This window comes from Oryctolagus cuniculus, chromosome 17 (assembly GCF_964237555.1).
Source record: "Oryctolagus cuniculus chromosome 17, mOryCun1.1, whole genome shotgun sequence".
In the NCBI taxonomy this organism is placed as follows: domain Eukaryota; kingdom Metazoa; phylum Chordata; class Mammalia; order Lagomorpha; family Leporidae; genus Oryctolagus; species Oryctolagus cuniculus.
Window position 1 is genome coordinate 23474563 of NC_091448.1, and position 17957 is coordinate 23492519.

A 17957-nucleotide genomic window follows, 5' to 3' on the forward strand; every position below is an offset into this window, starting at 1 on the left:
CATTCCAAGGTTTCATCCTGCAGAATACTCGCTGGCCCTCGAGGAGCTACGGCTTCCCCAGTCGAAGGTTCTGCAGTCGCCGGTGGGCTCCACTGGTGCCAGGCATGTCCCCTCTGTGCCGTCCCAGCCACCCCACCCAGAGCGGTGTGCAGAGTTCTCCACCTGAAGCTAATCAAGTCTGTAGGTCTAATTTCCAGTTTACAGGAAATATGGGATAAACAACACCATGAGGAAGCAATCAGAGAAATCTAGAAGGTGGGACACGATGTCTGTAATTTAAACACTTGGGTAATTCAACAAGTCAGTGGCACGGGGGAGAAAAGTTATTGGAGATTTAAATGAGACTTAGGAGACCCAGTCGACTGCAATGTACAAGCCTCATTTAGCTTCCCGTGGGAACAGACCAAACGCAAAAAAAAGCATTTTAGGGGGACACGTGAGCAAATGTGAATATGGGCAGGGCACTCCTTGATATTGAGGAATGACTGTTAGTTTTGTAAGCTGTGGTCATACTAAATAGCAAGAAGATTTCCTGAAGCATTTAGAGTAAATTGCGACACAAACTCTAAATCACTTTAAAGTATTTCAGCAAGAATACTAAAATGCTAATTGTTAGATACAGTTGATAGGCGTATTGGGGTTCCCTTCACTCTGCCTTTTTTAGATTATAAAGTGTGCCTACAGAGGATGGCACTGTGGCTAAGCTGCACTTGCAATGCTGCACCCATATCAGAGCCCTGGCTTAGCGTCCCGGCTGCTCTGAGCGTCCCATCCCCCTCCCTGCTAACCCACCTGGGAAAGCAGTGGACGATGGCTCAAGTGTGGGGCCCCTGCCACCCATGTGGGAGACCTGGGTGGAATTCCTGGCTCCTGGCTTCTGCCTGGCCCAGTTCTGGCTGTTATATCCATGTGAGGCGTGAGCCAGCAGATGGATGACTCACTCTCTCTCTCTCTCTCTCTCGCTCTGCCTTTCAAATAACAACTAAATAAATCTTTTAAAAAATTATGTCTGTGGGCTGGGTGTTTGGCCTAACAGTTTAGACTCCGGTTGGACAGAGCCTGGCCCAGCTCGTCACTCCAATTTCCTGCCAATGCGGACCCTGGGAGGCAGCAGGAATGCTTTAGGGAGCAGGTGCCCCCGCCACGGGGGAGAGCTGGACTGAGTTTCCAGCTCCCAGCCTTGGCCACCTGGTTGTTGAGAGTGTTTGAGAGTAAACCAGACTCTGTTTCTCTCTGCCTGTTTGTCTATCTGTGCTTCTCAAATGAAAAATGAAAAAGAAAACTGTACATAATAAAGTTTTTAAAAATCTCCCTGAGCAGCCAGCGTTGTGGCACAGCACCTTAGGCGGCTTCTTGCAACACCAGCGTCCTGCCGTGGAGCCTGGCTCCAGTCCTGCCTGCTCTGCTTCCATCCAGCTCCCTGCTAATGCACCTGGGAAGGCAGCAGATGGTGGCCCAAGCGCTTGGGCCCCTGCACCCACGTGGGAGACCTGGATGGAGCTCCTGGCTCCTGACTTCAGCCTGGCCTTGGATGTTGAAGCCATTTGGGGAATGAACCAGCAGGTGGAAGATTGTTCTCTCTCTCTCTCTCTCTCTCTCTCTCTCTCTCTCTCTCTCTCTTGCTGTCATTCTGCCTTTCAAGTAAATAAATAAAAGAAATCTTTGAAAAAAAATTTTTTTGACAGGCAGAGTGGATAGTGAGAGAGAGACAGAGAGAAAGGTCTTCCTTTGCTGTTGGTTCACCCTCCAACGGCTGCCGCAGCCAGCGCATCGCGCTGATCCGAAGGCAGGAGCCAGGTGCTTCTCCTGGTCTCCCATGCGGGTGCAGGGCCCAAGGACTTGGGCCATCCTCCACTGCACTCCCTGGCCACAGCAGAGAGCTGGCCTGGAAGAGGGGCAACCGGGACAGAATCCGGCGCCCCGACCGGGACTAGAACCTGGTGTGCCAGTGCCACAAGGTGGAGGATTAGCCTAGTGAGCCGCGGCGCTGGCTTGAAAATTTTAAAAAATGTATTTGAAGGGCTGCCATTTGACATAGCAGTTAAGATGTTGCTTGGGGCCGGCGCCGCGGCTCACTAGGCTAATCCTCCACCTTGCGGCGCCGGCACACCAGGTTCTAGTCCCAGTCGGGGCGCCGGATTCTGTCCCAGTGGCCCCTCTTCCAGGCCAGCTCTCTGCTGTGGCCAGGGAGTGCAGTGGAGGATGGCCCAAGTGCTTGGGCCCTGCACCCCATGGGAGACCAGGAGAAGCACCTGGCTCCTGCCATCAGATCAGCGTGGTGCACCGGCCACAGCTCGCCGGCCGTGGCGGCCATTGGAGGGTGAACCAACGGCAAAGGAAGACCTTTCTCTCTGTCTCTCTCTCTCACTGTCCACTCTGCCTGTCAAAAAAAAAAAAAAAAAAAAAAAAGATGTTGCTTGGGATGCCTGCGTCGGATACAGGAGTGCCTGGTTCAAGTTCACCCCTGCCACCCACATGCCACCCATGCTGCATGCCATCCAAATGGCCACAACAACCAGGTCTCAGCCAGGTCAAAGCCAGGAGCTAAGAACGCCGTGTGGGACTCCTACATGTGTGGCAGGGGCCCAAGTACTTGGCCAGGCACCTTCCCAGGTGCATAGCAGGGAGCTGGATCAGGAACCGGGTAGCCAGGACTCAAACTGGAGCACCAGTTTGGGATGCCAGGGTCCCAAGCAGCGTCTTACCCAACCCCTTGCAACACAACAGCAGTCCTGCAAATAAATGTTAACTGTGGGGAGCAACTTGGACTAGACTAAGTTACTGGAATTAAGACTTATTCTATGCATCTGCTCTCCCACAATATGACGCTGAGAAGGGAGAAACAGCTTCTATACAGCTGCCTCCAGTTCAACCAATAAACAGCAGGACCTGCTCCTGATTGGAGGAGAGCAGCGTACTTGGCGTGTGGGTAGCAGAGTTGGGATTGGTGGAAGAGGACTATAAAGGAGGGGAGAGACAACATGCACCAGGAACATCTAAGAGGAACATCTATCTGAAGGAACACCTGTGCAGCCCCCGAGAGAGCCGGCCGGCGGTGTGCCGCTCCCCCGCGGAAGTGGGGAAAGTGGCAGGGGGAACCGCCCTTCCACGGAGGTGGAAGGGACGGTATCCAACCCGGGAAGAACCAGCAGCAAACCCTGGGAGGGCCGAGCAGACGAAAGAACAGCTCAGGGTCCTGTGTCGTTCCTCCACGAAGACGGGGAGCGACAGTTAACAATTTTTTTTAATCCACTTGATCATCATCTATGTGCCAGTCACCAAGCTAAGGCAAAATTCTCGGTGGTCCCTGTCCCCATGAGACAGAGTGAGGTAGGGAAGGGGTGGGTGGACAGATCCTCACAGTAACCAATCAACAGTGAGCGGTGGGGGGCCAGGCTCCGGGAAGAAGCAGGCCTGGCTCTGGAGCTCCGGCAGGGCTGACCTGGGCAGAGTGTCCCAGGAAGGGTGACCCAGTGCGGCTGCAAACAGGAGCTGGTGCCCGCCAGGAGGCAGGTGCTGATGGGAGGGGGGAGGAGGAGGGGGAGGAGGCCTGGGTGGAGCTGTCAGCCTCGGGTAACCTCACCTGGGAGCAAGTGCAGACTTCGGGTCTTTATCCTGAGAGCAAGGGGAGACCGTGCAGGGGTCTTGAGTCGATGCTCAGCATTGTCCACGGTGCAGCTCTGGGTGTGAGGCTGACGGGACCTGTGGGGGTTGGGGGGCTGCCTCGGGGTGGCGCCATGACCCAGATGATGCTTCTGTGCAGAAGTGGGAGGATTCCCACCCCCTGCCCCGGCAGCACAGGGACCTGGACACCGGTGGTTTGGGACAGGCTGAGTCTGAGGGACCCTGGAGGTGCTGCTGTAGGGGGCTGCGGGCGTCTCGGTCAGAGCTGGCGGGGAGGGGCTGGCCGAGCCCTGGGGGACCCGTGGTCATTGCAGAGTGGGGCGAGAGAGGAGAGGGGAGAATGAGCCTGCACTGGAGACCCAGAGGGAGCCACAGCAAGGCAGCCGACAGCGGATGAGCGCGGTGCCCAGAGCTTCCAGAAAGAAGTGGCCAGCCCCACGGCGGGAGCCCGTGTCGAGAGCCCACTGGCTTGGAGGCGACAGAGGCCCTGGGGCCTCAGCACGAGCTATTTCAGTGGCGGCTGGGGGTGGAAGCAGATGGAAGTGGGTTGAGAAGTAAGTGGGAAGTGAGAACAGCAAGACAGAGGGTGCAGACAGCTGTCTGCTCTGATGGGGAGAGGGATGGGGCGGGAGTCTCCGGGGTCAAGGGGAGAGTTGCTGGCTGTGTGACAGGGAGGTGAGTGACAGGGAAGGCAGAGGGCAGGGACCAAACCCAGGCTCCCGCTACCTACCAGGAGGGCCTGGTGTTGATGGGGGGGGGGGTGTCTGGTGGCCTGCGGACAGGCGCTGGCTTGTTCCTGTTCCTGGCCTCTGCTGGTTCCTCGATTGGAACCCTTCCCTCATGCCTCCTTCGTGTGCTCCTGTTCAGCCCTTGGGGACTGGGTGAACGATTCCCTTCTTGGAAGACGCTGCCTTCCACAACGGCCAGGCCTCTTGTAAGCTGGCCATGGTCATCGCTGTATTGCTTCTTCTAGAATTAGCCTGTAATGCCCACCTTCCGCCACCAGGGTGCGTCTTGTCGCCTCCCAATCCCCGGGGCCAGGCACACAGGGCTTGCTCCCTGGTCGCGGCTCAGGGACCCGAGTAGATGGAGGACCCTGCTGTGGACACCTGGGGAAGCAGAGCCCGAGGAGGGCAGCCAGGGATACATCCTGGGCCAATGGGGAGCAGGGACGGGGAAGAGAGGGAACAGAAAAAAAGGGAGAGGGCCGCCTAAGCGACGACGAGCTCGGACACGCCGTCTTTCTCACTGGGTGCTCGCCCCGTTGCTACCCTGCGGATGGCTTGGATCCCCCATTTACCTGAGTGGAAACTCTGCCAAGGGGTGAAAGGGAATAATCTGCCTTGCACAGGGCCGTGCCTCCAGGGCAAGAATCCCTCTGCTACGTAGGATCCCCTAGAATGCCCAGGTAAATTGGACTTACAGAAAATAATACAGCACGGAAAATGCTTACTTATTTGCATCCACTTGAAAGGCAGGGTGACACAGGGAGGTCTCCATCTGCTAGTTCACTCCCCAAATGCCTACAGCAGCCAGGGCTGGGCCATGCCAAAGCCAGGAGCCTGGACCTCAGAGTCTCCATGTGGGTGGCAGGGACCCAAGCACTTGTGCCGTCCTCTGCTGCCTTCCAGGGTGCATGAGCAGGGAGCTGGAGTGGAAGTGGAGCAGCTGGGACTTGAGCCAGTGCTCTGATATGGGATGTGGTTGTCCCAAGAGGCGATTTATCCTGCTCTTCCACAAACCCAGTCCCATAAATCACTTTTTTTGGGATACAAGTATTTTTGTATTTTTTTCTTGTGCTCCATTTGGCAATCCTATATATAGTAGGCACTCATTAAATATGTTGAATAAACACTGCTTAACTAAATGACACCATGGGGATGCACTCAGCAAATTCTAGACTGTGAAGCTGGAGAACACTCTAGTACCTTCGATAAATAAGTTGCAAGGGGAAAATAAAAAGAGGTAAAGCAGGAATTTATGGATGAAAAGAGTTAAGTGACACATGAATCATTTGAAATCCTTCTTTGGATCCTAATTCAAATAAGCTAAACAAATTGCAAATAAACTAGAAATCTGAGGGGCCAGCATTGTGGTGTAGTGGGTAAAGCTGCCACCTGCACCTGGGAAAGCAGCAGAAGATGGCTCAAGTCCTTGGGCCCCTGCACCCACGTGGGAGACCCAGAAGAAGCTCCTGGCTCCTGGCTCCTGGCTCCTGGCTCCTGGCTTTAGCTTGGCCCAGCTCCGGCTGTTGTGGCCGTCTGGGGTGTGAACCAGTGCATGGAAGATCTCTCTGTCTTTCTCTCTCTCTGTTAACTCTCCCTTTCAAGTAAGTAAAAATAAATTTTTTTTAATAAATTTGAGGCTGGCGCCGCGGCTCGCTAGGCTAATCCTTCGCCTTGCGGCACCGGCACACTGGGTTCTAGTCCCGGTCGGGGCGCCAGATTCTGTCCCGGTTGCCCCTCTTCCAGGCCAGCTCTCTGCTGTGGCCCGGGAGTGCAGTGGAGGATGGCCCAAGTGCTTGGACCCTGCACCCCATGGGAGACCAGGAAAAGCACCTGGCTCCTGCCGTGGATCAGCGTGGTGCGCCGGCCGCAGCGCGCCAGCCGTGGCGGCCATTGGAGGGTGAACCAACGGCAAAGAAAGACCTTTCTCTCTGTCTCTCTCTCTCTCTCTCTCTCACTGTCCACTCTGCCTGTCAAAAAAAAAATAATAATAAATAAATAAAATAAATTTGAATACTCTTTATTTGATGATGCTAAAGGATGAGTGATCTCTTTCATTCTTTTTATGTTTGATAATAATATTGGTTTATGTTTACTTTTTTAAAGATTTATATATTGGGACCGGCACTGTGGCATATTGGATAAAGCTGCTGCCTGCTGTGCTGGCATCCCATGTGGGTGCCGGATGGAGTTCTGGCTTCTCCACTTCCGATCCAGTTTCCTGCTGACGTGCCTGGGAAAGCAGCGGAAACCCTTGGGCCCCTGCACCCAAGTGGGGGACCTGGAAGAAGCTCCTGGCTTCTGGCTCCTGATCAGCCCTGCTCTGGCCGTTGTGGCCATTTGGGGAGTGATCTGGCGAATGGAAGACCTCTCTGTCTCTCCTCTCTATAACCCTGCCTTTCAAATAGATAAATAAATCTTTTTTAAAAATGTGCATTTGGAGGCTGGCACTATGGTGTGGTAGGCTAAGCCTCCTCCTGTGTTGCCAGCATCCCATATGGGTGCTGGTTCATATCCCCATTGCTCCTCTTCTGATCCAGCTCCCTATTATGGCCTGGGAAGGGAGTGGAGGATGGCCCAAGTGCTTGGGCCCCTGCACCCATGTTGGGGACCCAAAGGAAGCTCCTGGCACCTGGCTTCAGACCGGCTCAACTCTGGCAGTTGTGGCCATCTGGGGAGTGAACCAGCAGACAGAAGATCTTTCTGTTTCTCCCTCCCTCTGTAACTCCACCTCTCAAATAAATAAACAAATCTTTTTAAAAATGTGCATTTTATTGTATGTAAATCACACTTTGGTAAAGGTGAATTTTTAAGTGGGGGTAGAGGAGGAAGTGGGGGGGTCAGAATGGAACAACCTCGCCCTGAGTTGATAAGGGTTGGGGGGGGGGTTAGGTATGCAGAGGTTCATTCTACTCCTCTGCTTGCTTTTGTATGGGTCTGAAACTTTCCATAAACAAGGGAAGATGCTATTCCTGATTTCCAGATGATAAAACCAGAGCTCTGAGAGGTAAGGGCCAGCAGCCAGCAGCCAAAGCCACGGAGCTGGGCAGATGATGAAGCTGCACTGTGAACAGAATGTTCTAGGCCTGAGCCTGGTGCGCAAGTCTGAGCAGGTGCGCTGTGTGGCTTTATGCTGGGGGGGGGGGGGGGGCTCAGTGGCACTCAGCGTACTCTGGAGCAGGAAGGGCTTCCCTCCAGTCCATTATGGTCGCAAATGTGGGTCTCGTGCTGCCACTTGCTAGCCATCCAACTTGGGCAACATCTTAACTTCTTTTTATTTTGAGAGAATGTTCCAGAATAGCATTTTTTTTTAAGGTTTATTTCTTTACTCATTCACATGGCAGAGTGGCAGAGAGAAGGGGAGAGAGATTTCTTCTATTCGCTGGTTCACTCTTCAAATGGCCACAACAGCCAGGGCTGGGCCAGGCTGAAGCTGGGAGCCTCCACGTGGGTGACAGGAATTCAAGTACTTGGGCCGTCACCTGCTGCTCTCCAGGAACACTGGCAGGGAGGTGGACGGGAAGCAGAGTAGCCGGGACTCCAACCAGCCGCACTCTGCTATAGCACCCAGTGCGGGCATCGCAAGCTGTGGCTTAACTCACTATCGCACAACACCTGCCCCCCCCCGCCATGTCATTTATAACGTCGACAATAACAGGAGTTTGGAAAACAGCTTGGCAGCTTTTTAGAAAGTTAAACGTGAGAGTACTGGGGCCTGTGCTGTGGTGCAGTGGGTTAAGCCACTGCCTGTGACCTGTATCTCAGTACCGGCTCCACTTCCAGTCCAGCTCCCTGCTAATGCACCTGGGAAGGCAGTGGAGGAAGGGCCACGTCCTTGGGCCCCTGCACCCACATGGGAGACCCTGGTAGAATTCCTGGCTTCGGCCTGCCCCAGCCCTGGCTATTGCAACTATTTGGGGAATGAACCAGCAGATGGAATCTCTCTCTCTCTCTGTAACTTTACCTTTCAAATTAAATAAAACAAATCTTTAAACAAACAAATAAATCAATCTTTGGAAAAGAAAATGAACCAGCAGATGAAGGATATCTCTTTCTCCTTCTCTCTCTGTCACTCTGCCTTTCAAATAAATAAATAAATCTTTTACAAAAAAATACAACATATGTCCTAGAAAACTTAACTACCTACTTAGGATACATGAAAAAAATGTCCACCAAAAGGACTTAATATATGCTAATGTTCATAACAGTATTGCTGTTATGTAATGTTATGTAAAAATATGTTATGTAAAAAACACTTAATATATGCTGATGCTCATAACAGTGTTACTCATAATAACCAAAAAGTAAAACCACCCGAGTGGGGTTGGATAAGCAAAATGTGGTGTATCAACTGATGAGACGACTGACACGCTATGGCACAGAAACACCTTTCCAAAAAGAGATTTATTTATGGTGCTGGTGCTGTAGAGTAGCAGGTTAAGCTTATGCCTTCGAAGGCAGCATCTCACATGGGCACTGATGAGAGTCCTGGCTGCTCCACTTCCAATCCAGCTCCCTGCTATTTGGCCTAGGAAAGCAGCTGAGGATGGCCCAAGTGCTTGGGCCCCTGCATCCACATGGGAGACCCGGAGGAAGCTCCTGGCTCCTGGCTTCGGCTCTGCCCAGCCCAGGCCTTTGCAGCCACTTGCGGAGGAACCAGCAGATGGAAGACTTCTTCCTTTCTCTCCCTCTGTAACTCTGCCTTTCAAATGAATACATCTTAGGGAAAAAATTTACAAGCCATTGACCCAGACACTTAAAATGGGCTTATACAGCAGTCCCAATTTTGCACGGCTGTGGTGGGGTTTGAGTGACAGCTTTGAAATCAGACAGCTACCAAAGTGATCGCAGGGCAGGACATCTGGGGTGCAGTGCCCTGGGGTGCTTCCTACTGGGTCCCCTGCCCCACATGGATCAAAGAAGGGTGAGGGCCCTAGGGTCCCTCCTGCCCCTTAAACTGGAGGTGTCAGATGGCACCCAGGACTTTTGCTAGGGTGGGGCGGGGGCAGGTTGCTGAGAAGGGCATGTGCCCCTCCTCCTAGGCTGAGAACGGGGTCAAGCTCCCTCTACTGTATGTGGTGGGAACTGCAGCAGGAGGGCTGCCCTGGCCAGCGAAGGTGACTCACATGTTGGTGAAACCCTCACAGTGTTGCCACCGTGGTCCCCTTCTCGCTGATGGGGACACTGAGACCCAGAGTGTCCAGGAGGTCTGCTCAGGGTTGCACAGGTGGCACCTGAGTCCAAGTCTCGTGAAAAGGGTGGCTCGATGCCCTGCTGGTTCAGCTAGAGAGGTACCCACAGGAACCCCTCCTGCTGCTGCCGTGCCCCCCGGCCCCCGTTGCGTTCTGGGGGTGCTGATTGGAGGCCGGGAAGACAGGCAGGTGGAGGTGGGGAGGGTGCCTCCTCCAGGGAGGGGCTCTCCATAGTAAGGACCCTTCAGGAGGGCCTCTGCATTCAGCGTAGGGGTGGGGCTGGCTCTGCCTGGTTAGGTAACAGCCTCTCACTTATTCCGACTGGAAAATCTTCGCCGGTGCCGTCTCCTTGCATCAACACTGTTCTGGACTCGGAAACCCAAACAGGGAAGCAACCTCCCAGTGCGGGTCCCTGCAGCTGGGACCCAAGCCCCCCCTGCCAGGTGCTGGAGTTCAGCTGGATTGACACGGAGGGCCCTCTGTCCCACTGCAAAAGGAAACTGGCACCCCTGTCTGCCCGCTCCCCTGCTGAGGCAGCCATGAAGGTCCTCGTCCTTTGGGGGTGTGAGTGTAGACGGAGGTCAGAGCCCTTGGGGCACTCAGGAGAGGTCTAGACCCGGGAGATGCCCCTGAGGCCAGCTGCCCTGGAGGGCTCTCTTGCAGATGACCTTAGAGCTGTTGAGAGCAACAAAGCATCCACCCCCTCCGAGACCCGCCTCAGGGGGTTTACCTTTGGCCTGGAAAAGGGGGAGGCCTGCTCTACTGGCCTTTCTTCCCCCTTGCTAGGTGAATATCTGCAGACAATGGGAACCTTATCTCTGCTGGGCCGGTCAGGGTGCCCTTAGGGAACTCTCCCTGGCCCCGGCATCCCCACCCACCTTCCACCACCCCCCCTCATTCCAGCCCCCAAACCCATCTCTTTATTTCTACAGTTGCAAAGCAGCCCTACTCCAACCCCTGGGGATGTATTTACCCACAAATGTTTCTTGAGCACCTACAGTGGCTGAGACAGAAGCCGAGACCCTCACTGTGAGCCTGGGGGAGGAAGCTGCATCAGAGTTTTCCGGGGGGCGGGGGGTTCTTTGCTTTATTTTTACCAAGGGACAGCCAGGGTCTGTGTAGACCCTTTAGCCGCTTCAGTCCACCTTAGGGTCTCGGGCCTCAGAGGCGGGGTCGGGTAGAGACAGGGGGCAGGAACTTGGCAAAGCCTATGCCTCCTCTTCCGTGGGTCTAGTGACACTCCCTCCCCCCCAAATTTACTTTTCCTTTGTTCGCCTAGCGCACACTCGCGAAATCCCCAAATCCTCACTCTAGGAACAGTCCTTCCAGCTCCCGGTGTGCGGAGGCCGGGCGGCTTCCTGCCCGCAGGGGTCCTCGCCCCGCGCACCTCCGCCGCCTCGGTTCACTTTCTGGGACCCCTCCAGGTCGCAGCCCGGAGGAAGAGCATTCCCATTGCACGGATGTAAAAGGCGGCGCCCGTGAGCGGGCCGCGAGCCGCCCAGGACGCCGCCGGGCCACGTGCGGCCGTGCCCACCCGCGCCCGCTGCCCGCTCCGCCGGCTCCCAGCCGCCGCCGCGCCGGGTCCACGTGTTTGTGTCTGTGTGCGGAATGGGGACGGGGGCGGTGCCGCCGGAGGGGTGGGGTCGGCGTGCGCGTCACGGGCCGTGCGGCCCAATCAGCGGCGCGCTCGCGGCGCCGGCGCTGGTATTGGGGCAGCGAGGGGGCAGTTCTCTATAACGCGGTCTCCGGGAGCCAGCGGGGAAGAAAGAAGCCGAGCGGGCGGAAGGCGCCCTCCCCGCCGCCTGGGCCCGGGCACCGGGCGCCGGGGTCGGGGTCCTTCCCGCCTCCCGCGGCCGCCGGCCGCTTTGTTCGCCCCGCCTCTGCGCTTCGGGCGAGTGGAGAGGGGCTCCCGCCAAGGCTGCGCAGAGAACGCGGCGGCAGGAAGGGCAGCCGACCGCGCCGGGACTCGCGGGGGGACCCAGGAGTCCGGCCTCCGGGAGGGCCGCGTGACGAGATCGAGGAGGGAGCCGGAGCTCCGCGGCCCCGGGCTCGTGGGCCGGGGGCGCCCGTGAGCAGAGACCTCCCCGTCCAGGGGGGGCGATGTTCGCCACGCCCGTGGGCTCTCCGGGCAGCCAAGGCATCCCGCCGCTGGGACCGGGGCCCCCTCAGCGGGCACCTCTCCAGGCTGCTCCATGGAGACTCTGTGCACCCCTCCCCGCCTGGCAGTGCCGGCGTCCCCACGAGGGTCGCCCTGCTCCCCCGCACCCCGGAAGCCGCATCGGGGGACCCAGGAGTTCTCTCCGCTGTGCCTGCGTGCCCTTGCCTTCTGCGCCCTTGCCAAGCCCCGGGCACCCTCTCAGGGCCCGGGGCCTGGGGAGCCGCCGCCGCCGCCGCGAGCACCGGTACTGCTGGGCCCTCGCGCCCGGCTCTGCACCGGCGGCCGGGCCCCGGAGGGCCTGAAGCACCTCGGGGGACAGGCCGGGCGGGCCGGCGACCCGCAGCCCCCGGCCGGCCAGGATGCCGACGACGCCGTGTGCCCGGGCGGCGGAGAGGAGGAAGAGGGCGGAGGCAGTTTCCCGCACTTCGCCGCTCGCTCCTGCGCACCTCCGGGCCGCTGCCCTGCGCCCCGGCGCCCTCGGGAGTCTCCGACCGGCTCCGCCTCGGCCCCGCCTCGGCCAGCCCAGGCTCTCGAGTCCCAGCCGGGCCCAGCAGCCAGCCCGCCTCCGGAGCGCGGTTCCCAGCCGCCGCCGCCACCTGCGGGCCCCTCTGCCGAGCCCGCGGCTCTCGGGGCGGCCTTGGAGCCGGCCCAGCCGGACCGGGCCGCCGCCGTCGACGAGGAGGCCCCGCCGACCGGCCCCGAGGCGACAGCCGCCAGCCCCTCGACGGCCAGCGCCGCCGCCGCGCCGCCCGACCTCCGGCAGGAGCATTTCGACCGCCTCATCCGCCGCTCGAAATTGTGGTGTTACGCGAAGGGCTTCGCCCTGGACACACCGACTGTGCGCCGGGGGTCCGACAGGCCGCCCTCCAAGGGGCCGGCGCGGGGGGCCGCCAAGAAACGCCGGCGGCCGGCGCCCCCCCAGCGCAGCGCGCAGCCCCGCCGGCCCGCGCCCACGCTGCCCACCGCCAGCACCTTCAGCCTCCTCGACTGCTTCCCCTGCCCGCCGGCCCTGGTGGTGGGCGAGGACGGAGACCTGGGGCCGGCGTCTTCGCTCCGCCTGCAGGGGAACGCCAAGCCTCCGCCTGCCCACCCGCTGTGGAGGTGGCAGGTAGGGGGCCCCGCTGTGCCCGAGCCCCCCGGCCTCAGGTCCTGGGGGATCCACGTGGAGGAGCCCTGAGCGTGGGCCGCGGGCCGAGCCTCGCCTCTCGGATTTGCCGGTCCCCTTCACGTTTCGTGGGCAAATGACCGTGATCTTCCAGCACCGGGGCCGGGATGACAGTCCCTCCCCCCACCCTTTGCCGAAGAACCAGGGCTCAACCGAAAGAGGCCGGCGACGCAGATTCCATTCCCTCCCCCTCTCCCTTGGATCTCTGGGGGCAGGGCCTTCACCCCAGGGGTAGCAAAGGAGACCACCGCTCAAAGACCAAAAAAAGAGAGGGACCTCGGTGATGGACAAACCGGTTGTTTCTGTGTCTGTGGGCGAGCCTGGGGGTGTGGGGGCTGTGGTGGGGGTGGGAAGGTGATTGGCAGCTCCCTGGGGGCATCCCCCACCCCCATGGCCCGGGCCTTTAACCCTTCTCTCCCCCTCGGGCCTTCCTAGTACCACTGGAGCCTTGAGGGGGGAGGGGCAGTTTGGGCAAAGGCAAGATTCCCCACTTCCTGTCCCATTCCTAGCACCCCCAAGTTCAGGTGACCCCGAATTGGTGAGACCTTCAGCCCCAGATGCCGGCTTTTGCCTTCTGTCGGGTTTTGGAGTTTACCTTTGAGTTTTCTGTTTGCTTTTGGTTCACAAGATCTGATGGGTGGGAGAGACCCTCCCTCCACCTAGAGAAATCATCCCCCAGCCCCTGTTCCCTCTCCCTACGGAGAGGGGCAGGGCTGAGGAACCGGTCCCGGACCCAAAACACAGCCCTCGCCTAGGGAAAGGGCTAGAGACGTCCCAGGGAAAGTAATGGAAGGTGGAAGAAATCAATAAAATCAGACCAAACGAGTTGCCTTTCGAGGTCTTCACCGATTTTCGGCTGGGAGGGGCAGAGGTAGAGGACAGGCCCCGGTCCATTCTTCGGCCGAGCCCAGTTTCAGGCCTCTTACAGGGTGCGGACGGAAAATGCTGCTCTGGCCTGAGCGCCAGGGCCCCTGGATTTCCAGGGGGCAGAGTTGGGGTTCGAGTGGGACCTGGGCTGAGGTCCTTTCAGCTGCCCCCTCAGTGGCCGCGGTTAGGGAGCTGTCAGGGACCTGATGGATCCGAAGGGGGCAGGGCCAGGGGATTAGGGTTGGGGTCAGAGGTTCTGTTTTCCAGGCAGAGGGCAGGGACGGGCCTGGCTCTCACCCTCCAGCCGGGAGGGTCCCCTCGAATCAGACGGGGTGGCCTCCTCCCCAGCCAGGTGCGGTCAGAGCTCCGGGGGGAGTTCCCAGGTGTGAAGGGAAGCTGGGGCTCCCTCCCCCCGAGGGCTGGGGGGCTGTGACCCTTCGGCCCTCCGCACTTGTGAATGGCGCCCCCTTTCCCCCCAAGATGGGGTGAGGGAGGAACGGTCCCCTCACGCGACCCTGGGGAAGGACTTGTCTCCTTTTCTGTGAAAATGCTGTGTAAAAAGTTGTTATTGTTTGCGTAGAGCAGATTCTTGAGAAAAACTGTTTGTACTTCAAAAGTTGTGTTTGCCGGAAAAGCTGTCTCCTTTGCTTTTTCTTCCCCTGGGGGTGGGGGTGGGGTGGTGGGCGTGCGGTGGGCGCTGCTCTCTCTTTCCTTAACATCTGGCCTTTATGAACCCTGCTGACCTCCCCTCCCCCTCCAGCTGTGCCCTGGGGAGGAGGAGGAGGGTGGGAGGAGGGATGAGAGAGGGCCTTCCCTTCTCTGCCTTGGGGAGGGGGGGAGTAGCTGCTCGTCCTGCCCCTACCCCCCAGTGGAGAAGAGGAGGAGGAAGAGGAGGAAAGCAGGCACGGGTAGGGGAGGCCCACTGGGCAGCAGGGGTGGTGTTTGCCCAGAGGAATTTTCCCAAGCTCCTGGCTTTCAGTAACCTGGAGACGTCGGCCTCAGCCCTGCAGCCCCGCCTGGAGCAGGGGGTGGAGTGGGGGTGGGGTGGCGGGCGAAGGAGATGGGGTGGGGGTGAGCTTGAAGCTGGGGGTGCCCCCTGCTAGGGTTAATCCCGAACCTGGGGGGGTCGGGCGGGCGGTGAGTTAAAAAACACACCTTTTGGCCATCTGGGGACTGGATCAGGTTTGACTGGAGACTCTCGGGGCGAAGCCGAGTCAGAGCAGTCCAGGCAGCCCCGGCAAGCCCGGCACTGGGCTGCGCGCCCTCCGGAGGCTGCAGGAGAGAGCCCCTTGCTCCCCTTTCTGGTTTCTGGTGGCCCAGGTGTCCCCAGGCTTTGACCACAGAACCTGGCTCTCTGCCACATCTTCCTTGCCCCACTCTGTCTCTTGTGAGGGTGCCCAGCCAATCATCCCGAAGGGGCTCATCCGGGCGCCCTTGATTGAATCACACTTGCAAAGACCGGCTTTTCTCAATAAGGTCGCATTTGCAGGGGGTAGGGGTCAGGGTTGGGATGTGGATATATGTTTTGGGGTTTCACTGTTTAACCCGCTACAGCTTGCTAGGTTTTCTGGGGTTCGGAAGGGACTGTGGACCCTCCTGAGCTTGGGCCATAGCTGTCCCTGGATAGGAGCAGCCTGGGGAATGGGGGAAATTGGACCCCGAGCCTCCCCCAGGTGGACCCCCAGGCTGTCACATTCCTCCTCTCTACCAATACACGAGGGTCCCCGGAAGCTGCTCTCCCACCCAGGAGTCCCAGGGCTCGCTCTCCAGCGTCTCCTCCAGTGTTTGCTAGGACCGTGGAGTCCCCAGGTCTTTGTCTGGGTCCCTAAGTTCCCTTACTGGGTTCTCTTTCCTCTCCTTCCAGCCTCTGGATTTCTGTCCCTCGTCAGGGTCTGGGTCTCTCGGCACTGCCACCCACAGCTGTCCCAGCCTCTGGCCATCTCTGCCTCCTCATGGGAGCCTTGGCTGCATCCTCACCCTCCACTTCCTGCCCCTTCAGCATTTGCAGCCTGGCTCCTGCCCTCTAAGCTGCCTGTGCCAGGGTCTCCAGGGCAGCCCAACAGCAAACGCAGTGGCCACCTCTCTGCCCTGGCCCTGGACTTGCACTTGGCCCGTGACACTGCTGAGCATTGATGAGGCTTTCAGGGTTCGTCCTCTCTAAGGTCGTCCTCCACTTCCTCCCGCCTCTCCGGCTCCCTTCTGTCCTCAGGAAGCTGAGAAAGCAGGAAGCTGATGATCCACTTGCCCCTGCAGAGCTGGGGATCTCCCGCAGGACTGAGCCTGTCGCCTCTCCCTCCTGCCCCTGCACGTGGACGTTGGCCACTCCTGCCTTCCCTGCTGGAGGCCACGCAGTCCCCACCCCCATGCCCTGGATCAAGTTACAGCTCCACCTGTGTCCCCACTGCCTCCCCAAGGCTCACACCTCTCCCATCTAGCCCACGGCTACCTATTTCCAGACCTCCCTCCACTTCTTGCCTCCCAAGACCTCCGCCCGTACATAATCAGCCCACCACCAGGATTACGGCAGCCTGGTGGATTACGGCATCTTTTCTGCTCCCCTCGGATCGGGCCACCTTCTTACTGAGTGAGCTCCCTGCCAGGCCCTCTGCGACGTGGCCAAAGCCCTCCTGTCCAGCCCTGTCGCCATTGTTTTGCTTTGAACGCTTCCCCAGCCACCCACTCCCTTCTTTTATTCTCCAAAGCTCATCTGGACCACCTCCTCTTCCATGAAGTTCTCTTTGGTTTCTCGGGATGGATGTGACCCCTGTCACCTCTAGAACCGCTTCATTCTTTTGTGTCTGGAGGGGAGGGACAGTGCAGTGTGGATGGAGAGTACGGGCTTTGGAGCCCAACCCTGCCTACTCCCCTCTATCTGTGTGCTGGGAGAAGCTTGCATTTCTTTGCCTCGGCCTGAGACATGGCAGTCACTTCCCAATCACTGCCACAGTTGTAAACCCTTCCTAAGACAACATTGTCCAGTGTGCCGAGTCAACCTACACGGTGTTTATTTTCTTTATTTAAGATGAAAGGCAAGGGTATCAATGACAAGGTTGTAATCCTTGGTGTCTATTTTTTTTCTTGCGCCCCTCTTACAGTCATCTTGGATCTCTCACTTCATTGTTTTAGGTCCTGGATCAGTGTTCCATACACAGAAGGTGCTAATGGACACTTGCCCCATGCACAGTGCCTTGTAAGAGGAGCGTGGCCAATGGTACCGGCCAGCATGCAGTTCCCAGTCTTGTCCACTAGATGCTGCTGTCTGCTAGCACCAGAAAGGAGTCGCTGGCTGGAAACTGGTGGGTGGGGAACAGATCCGTTCTCCCAAGCCTTCAAGGGCTTCCCAGTGCTGAGGGACAGCGAAGGCCAAGGCATGGGCCCTGCGCTCAGGGAACGGAAGGCCGGTGTTAGAGGCTTTCGGTGCATTCTTTTTTTTTTGTTTTTAAGATTTATTTATTTATTTGAAAGTCAGAGTTACACAGAGAGGAGAGGCAGAGAGAGAGAGAGAGAGGTTTTCCTGGGGCTGGCGTCGTGGCTCACTTGGTTAATCCTCCGCCTTGCGGCGCCAGCATCCCATATGGGCGCTGGGTTCTAGTCCCGGTTGCTCCTCTTCCAGTCCAGCTCTCTGCTGTGGCCTGGGAGTGCAGTGGAGGATGGCCCAAGTGCTGGGGCCCTGCACCCGCGTGGGCATCCTTCTAAGCCCTTTGTGCTTCTTCACTCATTTAATCCTGAGCAGCTGTCTGAGGTGGGGACGCCATTTCACTGATGTGGAAACGGAGGCCTCCAGGGTTAGTTAAGCCCTCTCAGCTGCAGAATTGTGCCTTTTGAGTCTGCTGCTCATTGTCCCACCCAGCAGCAGCCAGCAGCAGTGATGGGGGGAGTAGCCCTCACCTCCCCCACCCCCTCATCGATAGGAGACCACAGAGCTCTGTGCCCAAGACACGGAGCCTGCTCCCAGTGTGGTCCCCTCTCAGGGTGTGGAGGCTCCACCCCCACGCTGGACGACTCCAGCTGCGCACCTTACCCTCTCTGGGCCTCAGCATCACCACCTCAAACCAAGGGGTTTGCTGCGTTGACTCTCACAGGAGGCTGCTTGTGCAGGACGATCTCTTACAAAAGTATAGCACTTAAAAAAAATAGAGTCTGGGGTGGGCTGCTAGCCTAGCAGTTAAGGTGCCCTCAGCCCATGTCTGCAGGCCTGGGTTCAATTCCTGGCTCCGGCTCCTGAC

General features: G+C 58.1%; 1 protein-coding gene and 1 long non-coding RNA gene across 2 annotated transcripts in view; both read left to right on the plus strand.

Moving 5' to 3' along the window:
• The window catches only part of LOC138846104 (uncharacterized), a 22863-nt gene extending 15751 nt beyond the window's left edge, over positions 1–7112 (plus strand). The window contains exon 2 of the long non-coding RNA XR_011383493.1: positions 6456–7112. This is a non-coding gene — a long non-coding RNA (uncharacterized lncRNA). The remainder of the gene's footprint in view (positions 1–6455) is intronic.
• Positions 7113–11599: 4487 nt separating this feature from the next.
• Positions 11600–14359, plus strand: EPOP (elongin BC and polycomb repressive complex 2 associated protein). Its single transcript, XM_070060801.1, has one exon. The coding sequence runs from the start codon at positions 11734–11736 to the stop codon at positions 12874–12876; it is 1143 nt and encodes a 380-aa protein (XP_069916902.1). The 5' UTR covers positions 11600–11733; the 3' UTR covers positions 12877–14359.
• The last annotated feature ends 3598 nt before the right edge of the window (positions 14360–17957 follow it).